Genomic DNA, 18,406 nt, shown 5'->3' on the forward strand with positions numbered 1-18,406 from the left:
ACACATATTGTTTTATAACTCTTTTAAACTGCCCCATTTATGCTTTGATCCAAATTGTGCCGTTTTGGTGACTGTCGCTTTAAATTCAAATAAGATTGTGCTCTTTTCAGAAGAGGGCGGAGCTACAAATTCTTGCGTGTCAGCATAGTGGCAGATTTAAAACAGGACTAACATTATCTCTGTGAAATAACTAAACAATGTCAAAAGAGGTCTCTCATACCAAGGAAGTCTATGGAGACTTCAGTGTTTACTTGTGCTTCATCTAAGGCCCCGTTTACACTAATACGTTTTAGTTTGAAAACGCATAAGTTTTGCTACGTCATCCGTCCACACTACACCAGAGTTTTTGAGCACTGAAAACGAAGTGTTTTGGAAATGCTGGAGAGGCCGTTTTCTTTCTAAAACGCTGCTGCTCTGTCTCAGTGTGGATGAGGGAAAACGGAGGCGGGGCTGCTGAGATTCGCTACCTGATTGGGGCTTTTGTGTCATTGCGTATCCTTTCCTTATTCGTCAAGCCCCTATCACATGACTATAACACATGGCTTTAATGTTACCGGAAAACAGCAGACCAGCCTTCACTGTAAACAACATGGACACAGAAATGAAAGTGGTGTTTGCACTATTGTCCGCTAATCTCTCGCTAATCGCTCGCGTCTGTCCACAAAAATACCTCTCTTGCTTTCTTTGCCATCACATTCGTTGTTTAACCGGCGTTTGTTGACTAACAATAACCAAATGCCGAGCGAGACACATGCTTCCTGTTTACACTAGAACGAGCATGCCAAGAGTGCGCGAATGGTCACATGATATACGTTTTTGGTGGCGTAGTGTGGAGGGAGATATTTTCAGAAATGCTAGGTGAAACGCTAGTGTGGAAGTGGATCGTTTTTGATCTAAAACGCCGTTTAAAAAAGAAAAGTTTTCGTCACTGACATTATCTTAAGCACTATAAAACTCTAAAGGCGGACGGCTGCTTCTCACTTAGGGCTGTTTCCAGAGAGAGATGGTCACTTATGGACTTATTTTGTATTTTGAAAAGTACTGTTCTAGTCATGTGGTCCACTTATAATTGATTATTGTTATTTTGTTTGTGGTGTGTGCTGGAATTTCAAGCCAATTTCATGCGTGATCAATAAAAAAAGGTCAGGAGTGGGTTTTCTTCAATGGCAAAATTATTAGTAATTTATTAGATACAATGGGTTCTGGGATACATTACCCTATTGCAATACAAAAACTTACATTCAGAAGGTTTGCAACTAACTTACATTTTCCTGACTCCAGCATATATACATAACTGATATTAACTAACAGGTGGAGTTTTGGTGTAACGTCACTTATCAGTCATTCTGCAGTCCTTTGGCTGTTGCACCCAAACATACTTCCTCTTTCTGCAACCCTTATCTGCATACCAGATCTGAACAGTTAAGTGTATCTTTAATCTATTTCACAACTTCTGCAAGCATCGAGCTCCTTGTGACATGTCTAGACTTCTTATTTGACATCAGTCTGGAACAAGGGTCGCCGCACTATATTTATTCTTATTCTGCTTAATCTGTGTTATTTCCCTCTTGTCAGCAGTTCCTTCTAAAAAGTATGCAGCACAGTAAGAAAGAAGAAATATGCTTGGTCATTATATGGTATCATACAGGAGAAAAAGATTGATTAATCTGTTGTTAGTGTAAAAAAAATTTCTACTATAAAAATAAAGACACAAAAGTGATAAAAATTAATACTTTTTTTCTACATAAAAAACCTTGATGGCACAGTGCAAGTTATTTATTCTGTAAGGAAAGAGTTCCCTCATTTCCAGCTTTGATGAGAAATTGGATCTATATGTTTATTTGTTGACAGGAGAATTCTCAGAATAGCATGTTGTTGATAAATCCTACACTGTAAAAAAAAAAAAATCGAAATTTTACGGTTTATTTACGGCAGCTGGGATGCCGGAAATAAACCGTAAATCAACAGCATTTAAATTTAGGACCTGAAAAGACTATTGATATATGGGACTTTGTCAGAGCTTGACGGGAACTTTACAGTTCATAGTTCATGGATCAGTTTCTTCCTCCATTTCACAAGTGTAAGTAAGTGTGAGTAAAATGCTGTCTCCTTGTTTTCTCTAGCATGCAAATTAAGTATTTGTGTTTTGTTACTTGTAAGTGTTTGTACTGTATCTGGTTAACTCTTCATATTCTCATATCAAGTCTAAAACTACGTTGAAAACGCAACACTTGCCGCTTTGTTTACGGATTTTAAAGGCATTTTTGAGCTTGCAATCCTCTGCTGTTTGTCATTGCTGTGGTCACCATCAGCTGTTCTTACACACGTGCGTTGGTCGAGTTTGAAAATAGTTCAGTTAATTCCACTGGGTGGAAAAATGCGGCTGACCTAATGCCTTTATCTCAGCGCCCCCAGTCTTCACTTTCGTTCGCGACAAAGCCCGCATCATCTCAACACCCAGCTCGTTTGCCTAGAGCGCCAGTTGAGCTTGCTTCGGCCCTGATTGTGTAAATTAATACTGAATGTGTGTCATGGTTAAGCGTAGAGGAATATGCTGCTGTTTAACTGCATTGCTTTGATGCGTTCCTGCATTGGACTCAAACATACACTGTGACTACATCAACAATGTTGATAAGCCGTGGTGGGCTTTTCTCTTTGTCTCATGCTAAACGCAGTCAACCAATTGCAATAGACTGTATCATCGGAGCAATCAGCGCAGATTAGTATCGTGCTAAGGCAGGGTTTGGGAACAAATGAATTGCTGAAGGGATCTTATGGGAGTCGCTGGGATAATTAAGTGAAAGCAAATGCATATTATAAGACAACGAAAGTGTTTTTTGAACTTGCACACATATCAGCCTGTTGTTGGAGACACCCAAAACCAAAATATGACCTGTTTTAAAGCATAATAGGGGCTCTTTAAACTAAAAAGTCACTCGCGTTGCATTTTTAAAAATGTAACTCAAATATTATTACTAAATTTTTAAAAGTAATGCATTAATTTACTCGTTATATAGATAGTAATATTATTACATAACTTACATTAGTTTTAATGTGTCGCGCCCCATTCACACGGAGCGTCAGCTTCAATGCTTCCTATTCACTTTTAATGGGTGACGTCAGGCGTTGCCGAACTGCATTGTGGATCTGTCTGCGCCGCTTCAGAGGTGTTGCACACTGCAGAAGTTGGGACTTGCTCAACTTTTCAAGTGCCGATGGAAGCATCAGCCAATCAGATACTGTATGCAAATACACCAGCTCAGACAGTATCCTATTGCTGACTTATTTCATTGGCTGACACTGCTGTGACGATTGCGTCAGCCCCAACTTCAGACACGCCCTCTGTCAAGCATTGACGCTGAAGCCCTGTGTGAATGGGGCTTTACCCTCAACACTGCAAACTAGAGATTGTGCTGAAATACTGCTTCATGAATCTACGAATCTTTAGTTACAGATTAGTGCTTTGAAGCATGGATAAAATTAGCGAGGACATTTGGCTTCATTTTGTCATTACTGTTTCAAAACTTTCAGAAAGTGTCAAAACATGAAACATTTCGAATCACTAAATATTTCCAATCAATAGTAATCTGCTTTAGTTAAAAAACAAACCACAAAATAACAACTTTGCACCCGATGCTGAACCACCATGCTAATAATCAGTTTGCAATATGAAACCAATTTCTCATCTTTGTACGGCTCGGCTTATTTCCATATTATTGTAAGAAAACGACAGTGTCGACACTGACAAAAAGTCAAGAAAACAAACTTTTTAAGTTGCTTTAACTTATTTCAATAAGTTACTCAGGTTTGAACTACTTTAAGTTACAAAAAGTTGAACTTAATATTTTTTGTCAGTTTAAATGTTGAAGTTGAGATGACTAGAAACGTTCATTTGACAACTCAAAACTCTAAACTTTTTACAGTAAATGCAATATAATTTAACTTGATTCTTTATTTTTTGCTTAATGCTCAACACCGAAACTTTATTAATCTCTCAAAATGATTAAATAGCGTTGCCATTTGAATATCTCAGTCTAACATTTTCAGTTCGGACAATTTGCTTATTATCTAAAGGGTACATCGATGATAAGAGCAGGAGACGCATTAATATTCACAATGCCTCATAACTGTATATAAAGCAACAACAGCAACCCAAGAACAATCCAGCGAGGTGTACTCTGGTGTGGACTTCAGAGCCATTTTCAACCTGTGTGAGCTGAAGATTATCAGACCAAACATTTAAGAGGTACGAAAACTTTTGCACACAAGTGTTAAATTACTGCTTACTCTTACTATTAACCTCATTTATTCTCCTCTGGACAGAAAGAATGGAGCGTCTGCGATTGTCTCTCTTTCTTCTCCTGCTCTTCTGTTCACCGTGTCTGAGTGAAGGGAAAACTTTCTTTACTCATCTCGGCACGCTGTGCGCAGAAGACTGCAAGCCTGACGGCGGCGAATACAAGTGCAAGAGCACCGATGAAGACGGAAAGAGCCAAAGCATGTACTGTTCACCTCACGAGAACGTGGACTACTGGGGCAGACAGTGCCGAGCCGACAGCAAGTGTGCTAAATATGGTGAAGACTACTGCTGGTGCAGGATTAACATCTTCAGCTGGGGATTCTGTGGGCTGGTGAAAGAGGACCAGACCCTCAGAGACACTGGAGAAGACCATCACAACACTTCTCCACATCGCAACAGGAGAGACCGAAAAGTGGTAGATGTTATTAAAGATGAGGAGAAAAAAATAATAATAACACTTTCGGAGGTGAAAGCTCCCGGTCAATTTGCTAATAGTAACAAAAAATTGAGAGAAGAGGCAGCAGAGTTGATCGATCGCTGGGATAATTCACACCTGGCAGAGAAGGGAAAATCCAATCTGATCAAATCTCCTAATTTCCGAATTGACATGCAGGGAATAATCAACGATAAAGAAACAAAAAATAGATACTACAACATGCAGGTCCAGATGAACGTAAAAATGGAAAAGACCACAGTCTCTCAGGTCTTCATACCAGATGGAGTTCTAGTTCCAGAGAAATACATCAAGACAGCCTTTTTACACAGCTTGCACAATTCTGTCCGGGTGTTCATTGATGTTTCACCGATGTAAAGCAACTCGAGTTATTTACACAGTAGCCACATTTCAGTCCACCAATTGTTATGTGCGTTATGGAATAAAGCATAAAAAACGCTTATCGGAAACGTGAAGATGCGCACAACTGATCAGAAAAAAGAAAATCAGCAAAAAAACTAATGATAATAACTAATTTACAGACTTAACTCTAGCATGTGCATCAAAACAGTGATGTGATTTAGTTTGAACAGATCATGCGATGACAGAAATGTGCATAACGGGGCGCATTAATGAACAAAGCAGCATTTCCAGGACAATGTAAAACATCTGAAATGTTGCTTTGCTCATTCTGAAATCCTTCAGCCAAAGTCTGTCATCACAGAATTATTATTATTATATTATTATTACCTGCAGAACTGTCTTGAGCATCGCGCAACTCATTTATCAATTCAATTCGTCTTTATTTGTATAGCGCTTTTACAGTGTAGATTGTGTCAAAGCAGCTTAACAATAAGGAGACCTGAAAGGGACGTGAAGGTGGGGAAAAAGCAGGTGGGAGAAAAAAAGAGTGAGAGGAAAATGTTTTCTACGTTTTTGCATTCAACCCTCCTGTTTTTGCTGGGATGTTCCTGTATTTTAGCAGACTATCCTGCTATCATCCTATCATTAAGTATTTCCCATATTTCTCCTATTCTTGAAAGCGTGTGATTTGAAATGTCAGCATTCACTTTTATTCAGCAAAGCTGTTCGTTGATCGTCTCCCTTCCTATGCAACCTCTGAATCAGCAAATGCATGTATAGGCGCTGACTGACGGATGATAAACTGATCCCAGATCAGCTTCTGTACACGCCATTTAAAAAGGAGCTGAAGTGCAGGATACTTTGACATTCGAGTATGTTTAAACAGACAAATGAACTTAAAAAAATGTAAACATGTCCGTCCTGTGTGTTTTATTTTAAACACAACTAATTTGCTCTTAAATGAGCATCAACAGTTACTGAAGTAATGGAAAGCTTTCATTAGAGATCTGTGCATTCTTACAGTGACACCTCTGTTATCAAACAAAACAAAACGAGAGATTCATTTGCTGCTCTTCATCTTGTTTGATAACAGAGGTGTCACTTTAAATGGTGTGTACAGAAACTGATCTGGGATCAGTTTATCATAAAGACCACATTCATAAGTCAGCGTTTAGCTATAGGGGAATTACCAACCTACGTCCATAAATCCAGCCATCATAAGAGCTGAATGGATTTTCAGCAAAAACAGTTAAATATGGTGAATTAAACTGCGGACACTGAGTGCTTAGATTGATATGTAAACGTGTAAGTCCACACACCTTGCCGTACATGTGCAGTTCTCTGTCAGAATTTAGTTGTTTTGCTTGTTGATGATTACCCAGGCCTTGTACAGCTCAGTCTTCTTTCCTTGTCTTTGGCCAGGCAGAACTTCGGTTTTTAGGACCACATAGTGTTGAATCTGGTAGTAATGGAGCATTATTTCTTGCACATGACCTCACAGGACAACATTGTAGTCATCCAAAGACTTGTAGACCTTTAACTTCTCTCTTGTAAAATCACATGGAGTTTCAATGAGCTAGTTGTATACTTGGAGCTGGATGCTTGGCCATTTCATCTTATCCAATATCCATTAGAAGGGTGCTATAAACATTAACACTATAACGTTTATTTTGCCGAATAAATGCACTTATCACTGGGTGACGAGCTGTTATAATATGCTGAGAGCATTATGTAAATAATATATATAATATGTAATCAATATAACTTATCTTAAATACAACAACAAACTCTGTAACACATTGGATGTCATTCCCGTGTTGTAAATCCTAGCCCTCCTGTTTTTTCTGCAACCTCGATGCGCATCCTGAATGTTTACAAACCGGTAATTAATCTATTCGCTGATTCAGAGTTTGCATATGGAGGGAGATGATCGATGCTCAGCTTTGATGGAAGTGACTGAAGACATTTTTATGTCAATTTCATTATGCTTTCAAGATTAAAAATATAGAAGAAATATTTGGTTAAATACTTAATGACAGTGGGATAGAATGGTAAAATGCAGGAGAATCCTGGAAAAATGGGTGAATTGACATGTATTAAGTCAACTTGAAGTGTTGTCGAACAACAGTTTTCTGATGGAACAGAAAACCTCTTTGCGAGTGAACGCAAAAATTTTAAATCTATAGATTTTTTCTATCACTCACTTTTTTTTCCCTACCATCTCATCCCTTCCGAGTCTCCGTATAACATAGAAGTTCTAGTAAATTGAAACTGTCAGTCCAGTTTTCAGAGTTGAAGTTCAATGTGTTTTCATTTTTACTGCTGAAAGTCCAAACACTGAAGAGCAAATCCATCGATGCGCAGCTCCACAAGTCCCAAACCAAGCAAGCTAGTCGCGACAGTGGTGAGTGACAAACTTTACCAATTGACAGAAGTGACAGAAAAAAAACCTTGAGAGCAACCAGGCTCAGCTAGACACGACCATTTCTCCTCTGGTCAAACTATCAGAGAGGATAAAAGGCCCACAGTGGCTTCTCCTGATGATGAAAACTCAACACTTTTCTTTTTGATGATCGTTTATCAGGAAGTGGCCATTTTGTTCATGCGTTATCCTAGTTTTGAGCATAATAATTAGCATCTTTAGATGGAAACACAGCTACTGACAATCACACTTTCTCAGCATGCACAAAATGTTAAATCACAGAGAAAGGTATCTTAAAGTAATCTCAAGTTTTACATTTATTTGATATTTTTTATTGCTAGTGGGTGCGGGACTCTATACTTCATTCGTGTAACTGTGGATAGCAAAATAAAATAAATGATAAAATTATGTTGTCTGACTCTGAATGATTTATAGTTTGACCGTATGAATTTAAAAGTTTCTTACCGTATTTAACAGCTGTAAGTTCAGTAAAATCACTCTCTTGCCATTCTGTCCTGCTTTGCTGTTGTTTGTACTGCTCTCTAATAAAGACTGATTTCAATATGTTTTGTCATCTGATCTAATAAATTTTTTTATTACACAATAATGATGAATGCTTTTTAATCTTTTAATCAATACATAAAATTGTTTTTAATTATTTTAATTATCAAATCACATCTTTGAAAAAGTTACTGTCAGGATTCTGCCACTTCAGTCTTGTTAATTCTTGCTTTGGCGGCATAGTCCAGACACTGGTCCTGTCTTGTCCAATATGTTGTGCTCGGTTTGGGTTTTCTCAGGTCGAGCGCTCGTATCAGCTATGTTTCCATCCATCATTTCCATTTTTTCTCATCGAATGTACAGTTTATCCAACTTATCCTTCATTGCGTTTCCATTGTAAGATCCGGCCCACTGGTCCGACGGCGGCAGCCAATGGCGCGGCAGAAGGGTCTTTTCATATCTTTTCATAAACAGCAGACATTACAATTGTTACGACCTCAAAAATGTCTAGGGCTGAAGTCGAACATAAAAATTATAGAGAAAATAAATAAACAGTTAGCAGGTTTGATTTTTAAATGACCTTTAAGGTTCTTTTATTGTGAGAAGGTGGAAAAGGTTTGTATTTACAATAAACAAATAAATGAGCGCAAACAAAAAGCTTCAGGGCTGAGCAAGGCCAAAATAATAAACAAAACATTTACTAACTCCACCCCGAAGATAACTTACCTACTGAATCAAAAATAAATGAAAAAAATAAATTACAAACACTACCCTTACTCCTAAACTAAACGAAAAAACAGGAGAAAATCAGTGTCAAAGTAAATGGCACTCAGCCCCAATGGCGCTCATCTCACAGCTTTATCAAACAGGGTATTTGACAGTCACAAAAAAATTGGAGGGGAGAGGAAAAAGGGAGAGAACACCTTAATGTTCACAATTTATAAACAACCAGAAGCACTATGATACGTTTTCCACACGAACGCCACACTCTTAGAAAAACTCTCCGTCTCTCCCCCCAGCGATCTGACTCTGTCGGTTCCTTTTCAAAAGATGCTGACTTCTCCCAGCACCAGCCACAGCGCACGCACGCAGCACGTCCAATTAGGGCGGGGTAACCTGGAAACAGGAACGGGACAGGACGAGAGAGGGAAAAAGAGAGACACACACACACAGTAGCACAGAAACAACCCAATACGCTCTTGCGTAACACCTCCATCCACAAGAGTCAAATTAATTTTAAAGTAAAATATACCTCTTATGTATTATCTCATAATTTTATCTGACTCCATGTTATATATATTATATAGTCCAGTATAGTCCAGACACTGGTCCTGTCTTGTCCAATATGTTGTGCTCGGTTTGGGTTTTCTCAGGTCGAGTGCTCGTATCAGCTATGTTTCCATCCATCATTTCCATTTTTTCTTATCGAATGTACAGTTTATCCAACTTATCCTTCATTGCGTTTCCATTGTAAGATCCGGCCCACTGGTCCAACGGCGGCAGCCAATGGCGCGGAAGAAGGGTCTTTGCGCGTCACTATCTTTTCATAAACAGCAGACATTACAATGAAGTAAAATATACCTCTTATGTATTATCTCATAATTTTATCTGACTCCATGTTATATATATTATTTATAATAGTTAATAATAATAATGATGATTTATAATTTGGTAATTTAGATGGAATTTGGAAGAATGTTTGAACTTTTTGTTTTCACTATTAACCATTACATCCGTTCATTCGGGTGCTCATGTCGCTCAGAGAAATCGCCTCGGCCGAAGGCGTCCCTCACGGTCACACTTCAGTCCGTCTTGAATATTAAACAGAGGTAATTGACTAATACTTTAGATGGCCGCTACCAGCGCGCTCGTTCTAAAATACTTTAGTTAGTCCCGCTTAGGTGTACACCCTTGAGTTAAGACATTCATCATTTCTAATTAGAGGTTAGGGCATTAATATAAATGTACCCGACTACTGGACTCTATAGTAACTTTGGTTTTCACCAAGCCCATGGTTTCCCATATGAACTTAATTTAGAATAATATTACCTTCAAACAAAGGTCGGGTACCCAATCTAGGTTAGTCGTGCAACAACTTGTTGACCTAGACGGAAGATAACGCCCTTTCCACCTAAGTACACTTGAATCAATATCAAGAGTCAGTCGGATCCCTAAAACACAATTAGTGTGCCCAATGCTCCATCTCAACTGGATTTTAGTCGGTCTACTGACCTGATGCAAGACGTGCGGAAACAAGGATTCAGCGTAATCTACTAGAACTAATAATTACAGAGTGAGCAAAATATGTTCAAACATAACAATTTATTAAACAGGTAAACAAAGGTAATCATTTAAATCCAATTCAAACAACAGACAAATATAATCTAATCTAAAACAATAAAGACATCATCAAATTAACCAAATCAAATCTGTAAACATAATGAACAGAGGTTTTAGAAATGTTTACCTGGAGATGAAAACTACACACAGAAGTTGTGCGGGAGATCTGCATACAGATTCCCTGAGTTCTCTGCCATCTTCCCTTAAATACCCACTTTTGCACCTCAGGGTGTTTCTTTGATATTTACCATTTCAACATCACTCTATTGATATAGAAGTTTCGTGTTCTTTTGTTTTAGTGGGAAGAGGTCTTGGCCGGGGTTCTTGTGATATTAGCATTTGGTTGTTCCTTTGTTTTGGGTAGAAGGGGGATTGGGCTGTGATGCTTGATTTACAGTTTTATTACTGGTCCTAAGGCGAGTATTTTAATGTTTAAATGAGTGAGACCTTCTTTGCTAGACCCACCGGAACCTTCAATGTGTTGACATCTGAATATCTTAAGACAGAGATAAAAAGAAGAAATGCATGTCAGTAGATAAGTGTCCGTGAGAGGTTTCGTTCCCACACTGAGGGTGGTGGGTGAGAGTTCTTTGATGTTTATCAGGTGTCTGTTCCTGTTAGAGCCTGAATATTTGATCATTTCTAAATGCAGTCTTACAGTAATCATTTCTGATACCAGCCTTACACCATCAACCTTTTTTTTCCACATATCTAAAATGCGCATAAAATTACTTGCATGGAAACATAGCTAATAATGCGCATAACCGAGTAGAATAAACTTTTTATTTGATATAAAAAGATGCGGATAAACTGCGATGGAAGCACTTTTACCAAAAAAATTCCAGTGTGTGCATTACAAAAGTGTGATTTTGTTATAAGAGATTTTGGGATGATGGAAATGTGTGTGAATGGACAAACCGAAACGCTGAGCAGATTGTAAAACATTCTAAAACACTGAAACCATTCTAAGTATTAGTTTTATTATATTATTAATGATCTACAAAACTATCAGGAGCATCTGTGCTCTGTGTCTCAGGCCTTCAAACGCCACCACGTGTTCATTGCATCTCTGCAAATGCAGCAAATTTTGTTTTTACTTTTGATATTTGGTGCCAGTTAATCAGGAAGTGATGATTTTGTTCTGTTTGATTCGTTGGATGAAAACGCTGCTTTATTCGCACGACTTTTATGTGATATTCCAGTTTTGCACATAAATTTTATTCACATCTTTGGATGGAAACATAGCTAGTTCACTCCACATTTTGTGACAGGATAGTTTATACACACCCGGCTTTCTGACGCTTCCTACCAAGTGCATCCAAGGTACTGAGAAATGCAGAGTTTTTTTTTTCTCCCATTCGCCGTGTGGTATCAAACATTCAATTAAACAACACTCTTCCAGCAGTTCCTCGCATCCAATATCTCATTTGTCACGGGGGGCATGCATGAAATGTTGCTGAATAAATGTGAAAGTGGCAAACTGCAGCTAAAGTCAACAAATTAATAATTTGACAAATAATTTGATGACTGATGTCCATGTAAACAGTCACTGTCTTTCTCCCCTGCGCCTGTGTTTGTTTTGCCTCTGAAAATCAGCGTGTGCCCAAACTGTAACTGAAAATGCAAAACTTTCCCTCTTTCCCTTTCCTGACACTACCCCTTAAACAAAGCTGGACTCTTCCACTTTCCTGACTTTTTTTAAACTAGAGGTGTAAAAACACCTTGCTGAGACAGAGGAGTTTTCTGGCCCTTTAGGGCGTACACACACTATGCTATCCGAACTGTGCCTAGGCCCATTTCCCGTATCGTTTGAAAAGTATGAGTGCTCTGAATCGGGCTCAAACACGTCTCAGTTAGCCGGCCCTGGCCCGGTTGGAAGAGGTGTGCCAGAGCGCGGTTCACTTGGGCTTTGGTGTGGTTTGCTTGTAGTGTGAGTGCAAAATGCACCTGAGCCTAAAACTGACGAGACGTGACTTTTACGGGGCTGTTTTGTATGGGTTTATTAAACATTCCTACTTTTCAATGAACGCAAACTGTCGTAGTTTATTAAAGACGCAAACCCCTCACTGCACGACAGCTGCACCTTTAGCAAACCTCCTAATTCCTGCAGCATGAGAACTTTATGATTGTTAATGAGCGTCAAATGTGGCTGATCTGTTCGGCGAAATATTTGACAGCGTGTCACTGCATATCAAACGACTAAAACAATATAACTAAAGCAATCTCCACTGTGCTGAGCGAAAGCGCTTCTTACTGAACAGAGCATCATCTATGGCGTTTGCATGTTCAGGAGCGAACGCAATGTGAGTGCGGGTCGTCAGGGGAGTATTTTAAAAATGTAAAATCTCCCAGACAATCTCCTGTGTTCAATTCAGCTGATTGGACATGATTTAAAAAGGCATACACCTGTCTGTATAAGGTCCCAGGGTTGACAGTGCATGCCAAAGCACAAACCAAGCATGAAGACAAAGGAATCGTCTGTAGACCTCCGGTACAGGATTGTCTCGAGGTACAAGGCTGGGGAAGGTTACAGAAACATTTCAAAATTCCAATGAGCACAGCAGCCTCCATCATCCATAAGTGGAAGATATTTGGAACCACCAGGACTCGCTGCACAGCCATCTAAGCTGAGTGATCAGGTGGAAAGGGCCTTAGACAGGGAGGTGATCAATAACCCGGTGGTCACTCTGTCTGAGCTCCAGCGTTCTTCTGTGGAGAGAGAACGTTCGAGGTTACAGAAGTAACCCTTCGTTCCCCGAGGAGGGGAACGGAAGTGCCATGAATGGGAGGATTCGGATCAGAAGCCGCTTATCTGGAGAGTATTGAACGGGCCAATGAATGAAATTAATTGGCAGCGTAAGCTTGCGCAGGTGTGCGACATCTGCAATCATCTCAGCATATAAGCACACCTGAAGCCAGCAGACGCCATCCTTTTAAGCTGAAGAGACTTTCAAACAGCTAAGGGACAGTCATTATGGCGACGGAATATGGCACTTCCGTTCCCCTCCTCGGGGAACGAAGGGTTACTTCTGTAACCTCGAATGTTCCCCTTCGGTTGGGGAACTTCAGTGCCATGAATGGGAGAATATGGAAAGCGCCATAATGACTGCACCTTACCAACACCCCCGATGAGGAGATAGTCAAGCAAGCGTGACGCACCCACATCATGGGGGGCGCGGTCCTCCAACGTGTCCCTGGCCCTAATTTATCCTACTTCAACAGAAGTTTTACGGATTTAGATATATTTTTTGGGAAGTCGTGAGCATCTAGATAATTCTAGGAAATACGACAGTACGTTGGGAAGCGTGCAATCCCGATAGGGAGGACGCTGCGGAGGCCATCCGTTACCCAAGGGGGGGATAGATGGCAGAATTTACCTATGGACTAGCCCTAAAAAGGGGGAGTACGCATAGCAAAGAGTGGTTAGCGGAGAGGGAAGACACGGGTCCGCCCAGGGGGGGGACTTAACCGTGGCGGAATAAGCATATGGGATCGCCTAGTGGGGATCACGCATAGCAGGCACCTATACCCAAAACGCGGGCTGACCAGCGGGCAGACCTACAACGTAGTGGGCCAGCAAGTGACTCCTCCGCTGAGTCAGTGCTGGGGGCCACGGAGGAATCTGCAGGGCTCACCTGACGGGGAACTTTACTGACAGATAAAAAAGGCGCACGTACCTCCGTGTTAGGGAGAATGGCGCAGCAAGCGTGTTTCAACACCCTACCGAGTTGTCTCCTCAATCACCAAAGGGTTACCTAATACCCTTGAGGAAACCGGCTCCACTCGCAGATTGTAAAACCTTGCAAATGTGTTGGGTGTCGCCCAGACCGCAGCTCTACAGATGTCTGTTAGAGAGGCGCCGCGTGCACGCGCCCAAGAGGATGCAACGCTCCGAGTGGAGTGTGCACGTACTCCCGGGGGACACGGCTGACCTCGACTCGAATAAGCGAGTGAAATGGCATCCACAATCCAGTGGGATAATCTTTGTTTCGATACGGCACTTCCCTGCTGCCGACCGCCATAACAGACAAAGAGCTGCTCAGATGATCTAAAATTCTGAGTACGGTCCACATAAATGCGCAGAGCGCGAACTGGACAAAGTAAAGAAAGGGCTGGGTCTGCCTCCTCCGGGGGCAGCGCTTGCAGGTTCACTACCTGATCTCTAAAGGGGGTGGTAGGAACCTTGGGCACATAACCGGGGCGGGGTCTCAGGATAACGTGAGAGTAATCCGGCCCGAATTCCAGGCACGAGTCACTGACCGAAAATGCCTCCAGGTCCCCGACCCTCTTGATGGAGGCCAACGCAACCAGCAGAGCTGTCTTCAGGGACAGAAATCTTAGAGATACTGATTCGAGTGGCTCAAAGGGATCGGATCGCAGACTCGTGAGAACGAGGGCGAGATCCCAAGAGGGCATGAGAGGGGGGCGAGATGGATTAATTCGCCTAGCACCCCTAAGGAACTGGATGACCAGGTTATGCTTTCCCACGGTGCCGCCAGCTACCGCGCTATGATAAGCGGAGATGGCGGCCACGTAAACCTTGAGAGTGGAGGGCGACAGCCTGCTGTCCAACTTCTCTTGAAGGAAAGAGAGCACAACACTAATCTGGCAATTTCGGGGGTCTTCTCTGCGAGAGACGCACCATTCAGTGAATAGACTCCACTTCAGGGCGTAGGCGCGCCTCGTGGAGAAGGCTCTAGCCTGAGTGATGGTATTAACCACCGCAGTCGGTAGGTTACCTAAGTCTTCCTCGCGTCTAGGGACCACACGTGGAGGTTCCAAAGATCGGGGCGAGGGTGCCAGATGGTGCCCTGTCCCTGAGAGAGTAGGTCCTCTCTCAAAGGGATCCGCCAGGGGAGGGCCGTCGCGAGGAGTGAGAGCTCTGATATCCAGGTCCGGTTGGGCCAAAGGGGCGCAACTAGCAGAACCTGTTCCTCGTCCTCCCTGACCTTGCACAGAAACTGCGCGAGCAGGCTCACTGGGGGAAACGCATACTTGCGCATGCCCCGAGGCCAGCTGTGGGCCAGTGCATCCGTGCCGAGAGAGCCCTCGGTCAGGGAAAAAAACAACTGGCAGTGAGCGTTCTCGGGGGAAGCAAACAGATCGATCTGGGCCTCCCCGAATCGCGCCCATATCAGCTGAACAGACTCGGGGTGGAGTCTCCATTCTCCAGGGCGTAACAGCTGTCGTGAGAGCGCATCGGCTGCACGATTGAGCGTGCCTGGGACGTGAATGGCGCGCAGCGATTTCAGCCGCGGGTGACTCCAGAGGAGCAGACGGCGGGCGAGCTGAGACATGCGGCGAGAGCGCATACCCCCCATGCGGTTGATATACGCCGCCGCCGCCGTACTGTCCGTCCTGACCAGCACGTGTTGCCGCTCCAGCACCGGTAAAAAGCGGTGGAGAGCGAGGAACACTGCCAACAGCTCTAGGCGATTGATATGCCAATGCAGCTGGGCACCCTTCCAGAGGCCCGCAGCCGCATGCCCGCGACACACGGCCCCCCAACCCGTGTTGGAAGCGTCTGTTGAAACAACAACATGGCTGGACGCCTGTCCTAGAGGCACACCGGCCTGTAGGAACGAGGGGTCGTTCCAAGGGCTGAGGGCGCGGCGACACAGCGCAGTAACCGAAACCCGGTGTGTGCCCGCGTGCCATGCGCGTCTGGGGACCCGATCGTGAAGCCAGTGCTGAAGTGGTCTCATATGGAGCAACCCGAGCGGCGTGACGGCGGCTGCGGATGCCATATGCCCCAGGAGCCTCTGAAAGAACTTCAGTGGGACCACTAGTTTGCTGTCGAGCTCCCTCAGACAGTTCAGCAACAGGCGAGCGCGTTCCTCGGAGAGGTGCGCTACCATGGTGATCGAGTCCAGCTCCATCCCAAGAAAAGAAATCCTCTGCACGGGGGCGAGTTTGCTCTTTTCTCGGTTGACCTGAAGCCCCAGTAGGCGGAGATGCCGAAGCACCTCGTCCCTGTGCATAATCAATTGCTCCCGCGAGTGGGCTAAAATCAGCCAGTCGTCGAGATAACCGAGTATGCGAATGCCCGCGAGCCGAAGGGGCGCTAGGGCACCCTCCGCGAGTTTGGTGAAGACCCGCGGAGACAGAGAGAGCCCGAAGGGGAGGACCTTGTACTGCCACGCTCGACCCTCGAACGCAAACCGCAGAAATTGGCGGTGGCGTGGAAGAATGGAGACATGGAAATACGCGTCCTTCAGGTCTATGGCTGCAAACCAATCCCGAGGACGAACGCATTGGAGAATGCGCCTCTGCGTGAGCATTCTGAACGGCAGCTTGTGCAGACAGCGGTTCAAAACGCGCAGATCTAGGATTGGCCGTGACCCACCGCTCTTTTTGGGTACGATGAAGTATGGGCTGTAAAACCCACTCTCCATCTCGGCTGGAGGAACCGGCTCGATTGCACCCTTCGCCAGGAGGGCAGCAATCTCCTCTCGCAAGACAGGGGCGGACAGGGGGTTGACCCTGGAGAAATACACGCCCGTAAACTTGGGGGGCCGTTTCGCGAACTGAATCGCGTAACCGAGTCTGATTGTGCGTATGAGCCACCGCGAGGGGCTGGCCCGCGCTAACCAGGCAGGCAGAGCCCTCGCTAATGGAGTCATCGCTACAATCGCTGACGTACCAGCGGTGGGGCAGCGCGGAGTGGGTGTGCTGATCCGGGAAGCACGAGGGTCCCGCGGAAAAGCTGGAGGAGAGCGATTCGCTCTGGCTCCGCACCCTGACTCCGGAGAGGGGGCTGGAGGGCTGAGGGAAGGGAGACCGTCCCCCCAGCGCTCGTGAGCCACTGGCGAAGCACGTAGAGTCTGCGAGCCGGAAGGCAGCGCGTCCCGGACTGGCAGAACTCGTGCAGTCACATCCGGGGAAGGGAAAAAGTGCTCTTTACTGATGTTTTGGTGGCACTGAAAAGTACCGTTGTTATCGGGGCCCCGCCCTCCAGCGGGGAAAGAGCAAGTTTCCTCTTCTCCGGATGGCCTGTCTCAGGGACGCTTCGCGGTCCGTTTACCGGACTTAACGGCGCCCTGGGCAGGAGGGGCTGCCTGCTTTCGAGGTGAACGCCGCACCCGCTTGGCCGGAGGCGCAGGCGGGGGCGGGGCAGCACTCGTTGGCGGGCGCCCTCGGCGAGGAACAGCGGAGGTGGATGGCTCGGCGGGCGGAGCGGGCTTACGGCCACGCCGATAGATGACATTGCCCATCGCATCCGACTGCTCTTTCACCGCCTTGAATTCCTGGGTGAATTCACCGACGGTGTCGCCGAACAGGCCAGCCTGGGATATGGGCGAGTCAAGAAAGCGAACTTTGTCAACGTCGCGCATATCGGCCAGGTTTAGCCAGAGGTGGCGTTCCTGAACCACAAGTGTGGACATCGTCCTCCCCAGCGCACACGCGGCGGACTTAGTAGTCCGAAGAGCATAGTCGGTCGCGGTGCGCAGCTCATGTAATAAGCTTGGGTTGGACCCGCCCTCGTGCAGCTCGGCCAGCGCCTGCGCTTGGTAGCGCTGGTAGGTGGCCATCGCGTGCAAAGCAGAAGCAGCCTGGCCCGCAGCCTTATAAGCTCTGGCTCCGAGGGAGGCAGACAACCTACAGGCTTTGGACGGGAGGCGGGGCAAACCCCGCCACGTAGAGGCGCCGCGCGGACAAAGATTGACCGCGATAGCGCGCTCCACTGACGGGATCGCCTCATACCCCCTGGCAGCTCCGCCGTCAAGGGCGGTGAGGGCGGAGGCACTCGCAGCACGGGCAGAGAAAGGTGCCCTCCAGGACTGCGTGAGCCTACTGTGCACTTCCGGGAAGAAGGGGACGAGAGGCTTCGAAGGCTTCGCCTTCTGGTCCTCTACGTAGCACCCATCTAGTCGGTCCGGCCGCGGAGCTGGGGGATAAACCATCTCCAACCCCACGGCCGAAGCAGCCCGGGAAAGCACGGCTAACATGTCCGCTTCAGGATCCGATTTGACAGCGCTCACCTGCCCGGAGGGGGCGAGCGGGTCCGGATCTTCGTCGGACAGTGAAAGCCCACCCTCCGATGCCG

The 18,406-nt window shown here is 44.8% G+C and overlaps 2 protein-coding genes across 2 annotated transcripts in view; one reads left to right on the top strand and one right to left on the bottom strand.

Moving 5' to 3' along the window:
• Nucleotides 1-18,406, bottom strand: part of s1pr4 (sphingosine-1-phosphate receptor 4) — a 525,180-nt gene that overhangs the window by 139,345 nt on the left and 367,429 nt on the right. The gene's annotated exons all lie outside the window — the stretch shown is intronic.
• Nucleotides 2,429-5,839, top strand: LOC141380144 (uncharacterized). Its single transcript, XM_073937084.1, has 2 exons — nucleotides 2,429-4,246; nucleotides 4,324-5,839. The coding sequence occupies exon 2, from the start codon at nucleotides 4,329-4,331 to the stop codon at nucleotides 5,109-5,111; it is 783 nt and encodes a 260-aa protein (XP_073793185.1). The 5' UTR covers nucleotides 2,429-4,246; nucleotides 4,324-4,328; the 3' UTR covers nucleotides 5,112-5,839.

The sequence above is a fragment of the Danio rerio genome, chromosome 22, assembly GCF_049306965.1.
Source record: "Danio rerio strain Tuebingen ecotype United States chromosome 22, GRCz12tu, whole genome shotgun sequence".
Classification (NCBI taxonomy): domain Eukaryota; kingdom Metazoa; phylum Chordata; class Actinopteri; order Cypriniformes; family Danionidae; genus Danio; species Danio rerio.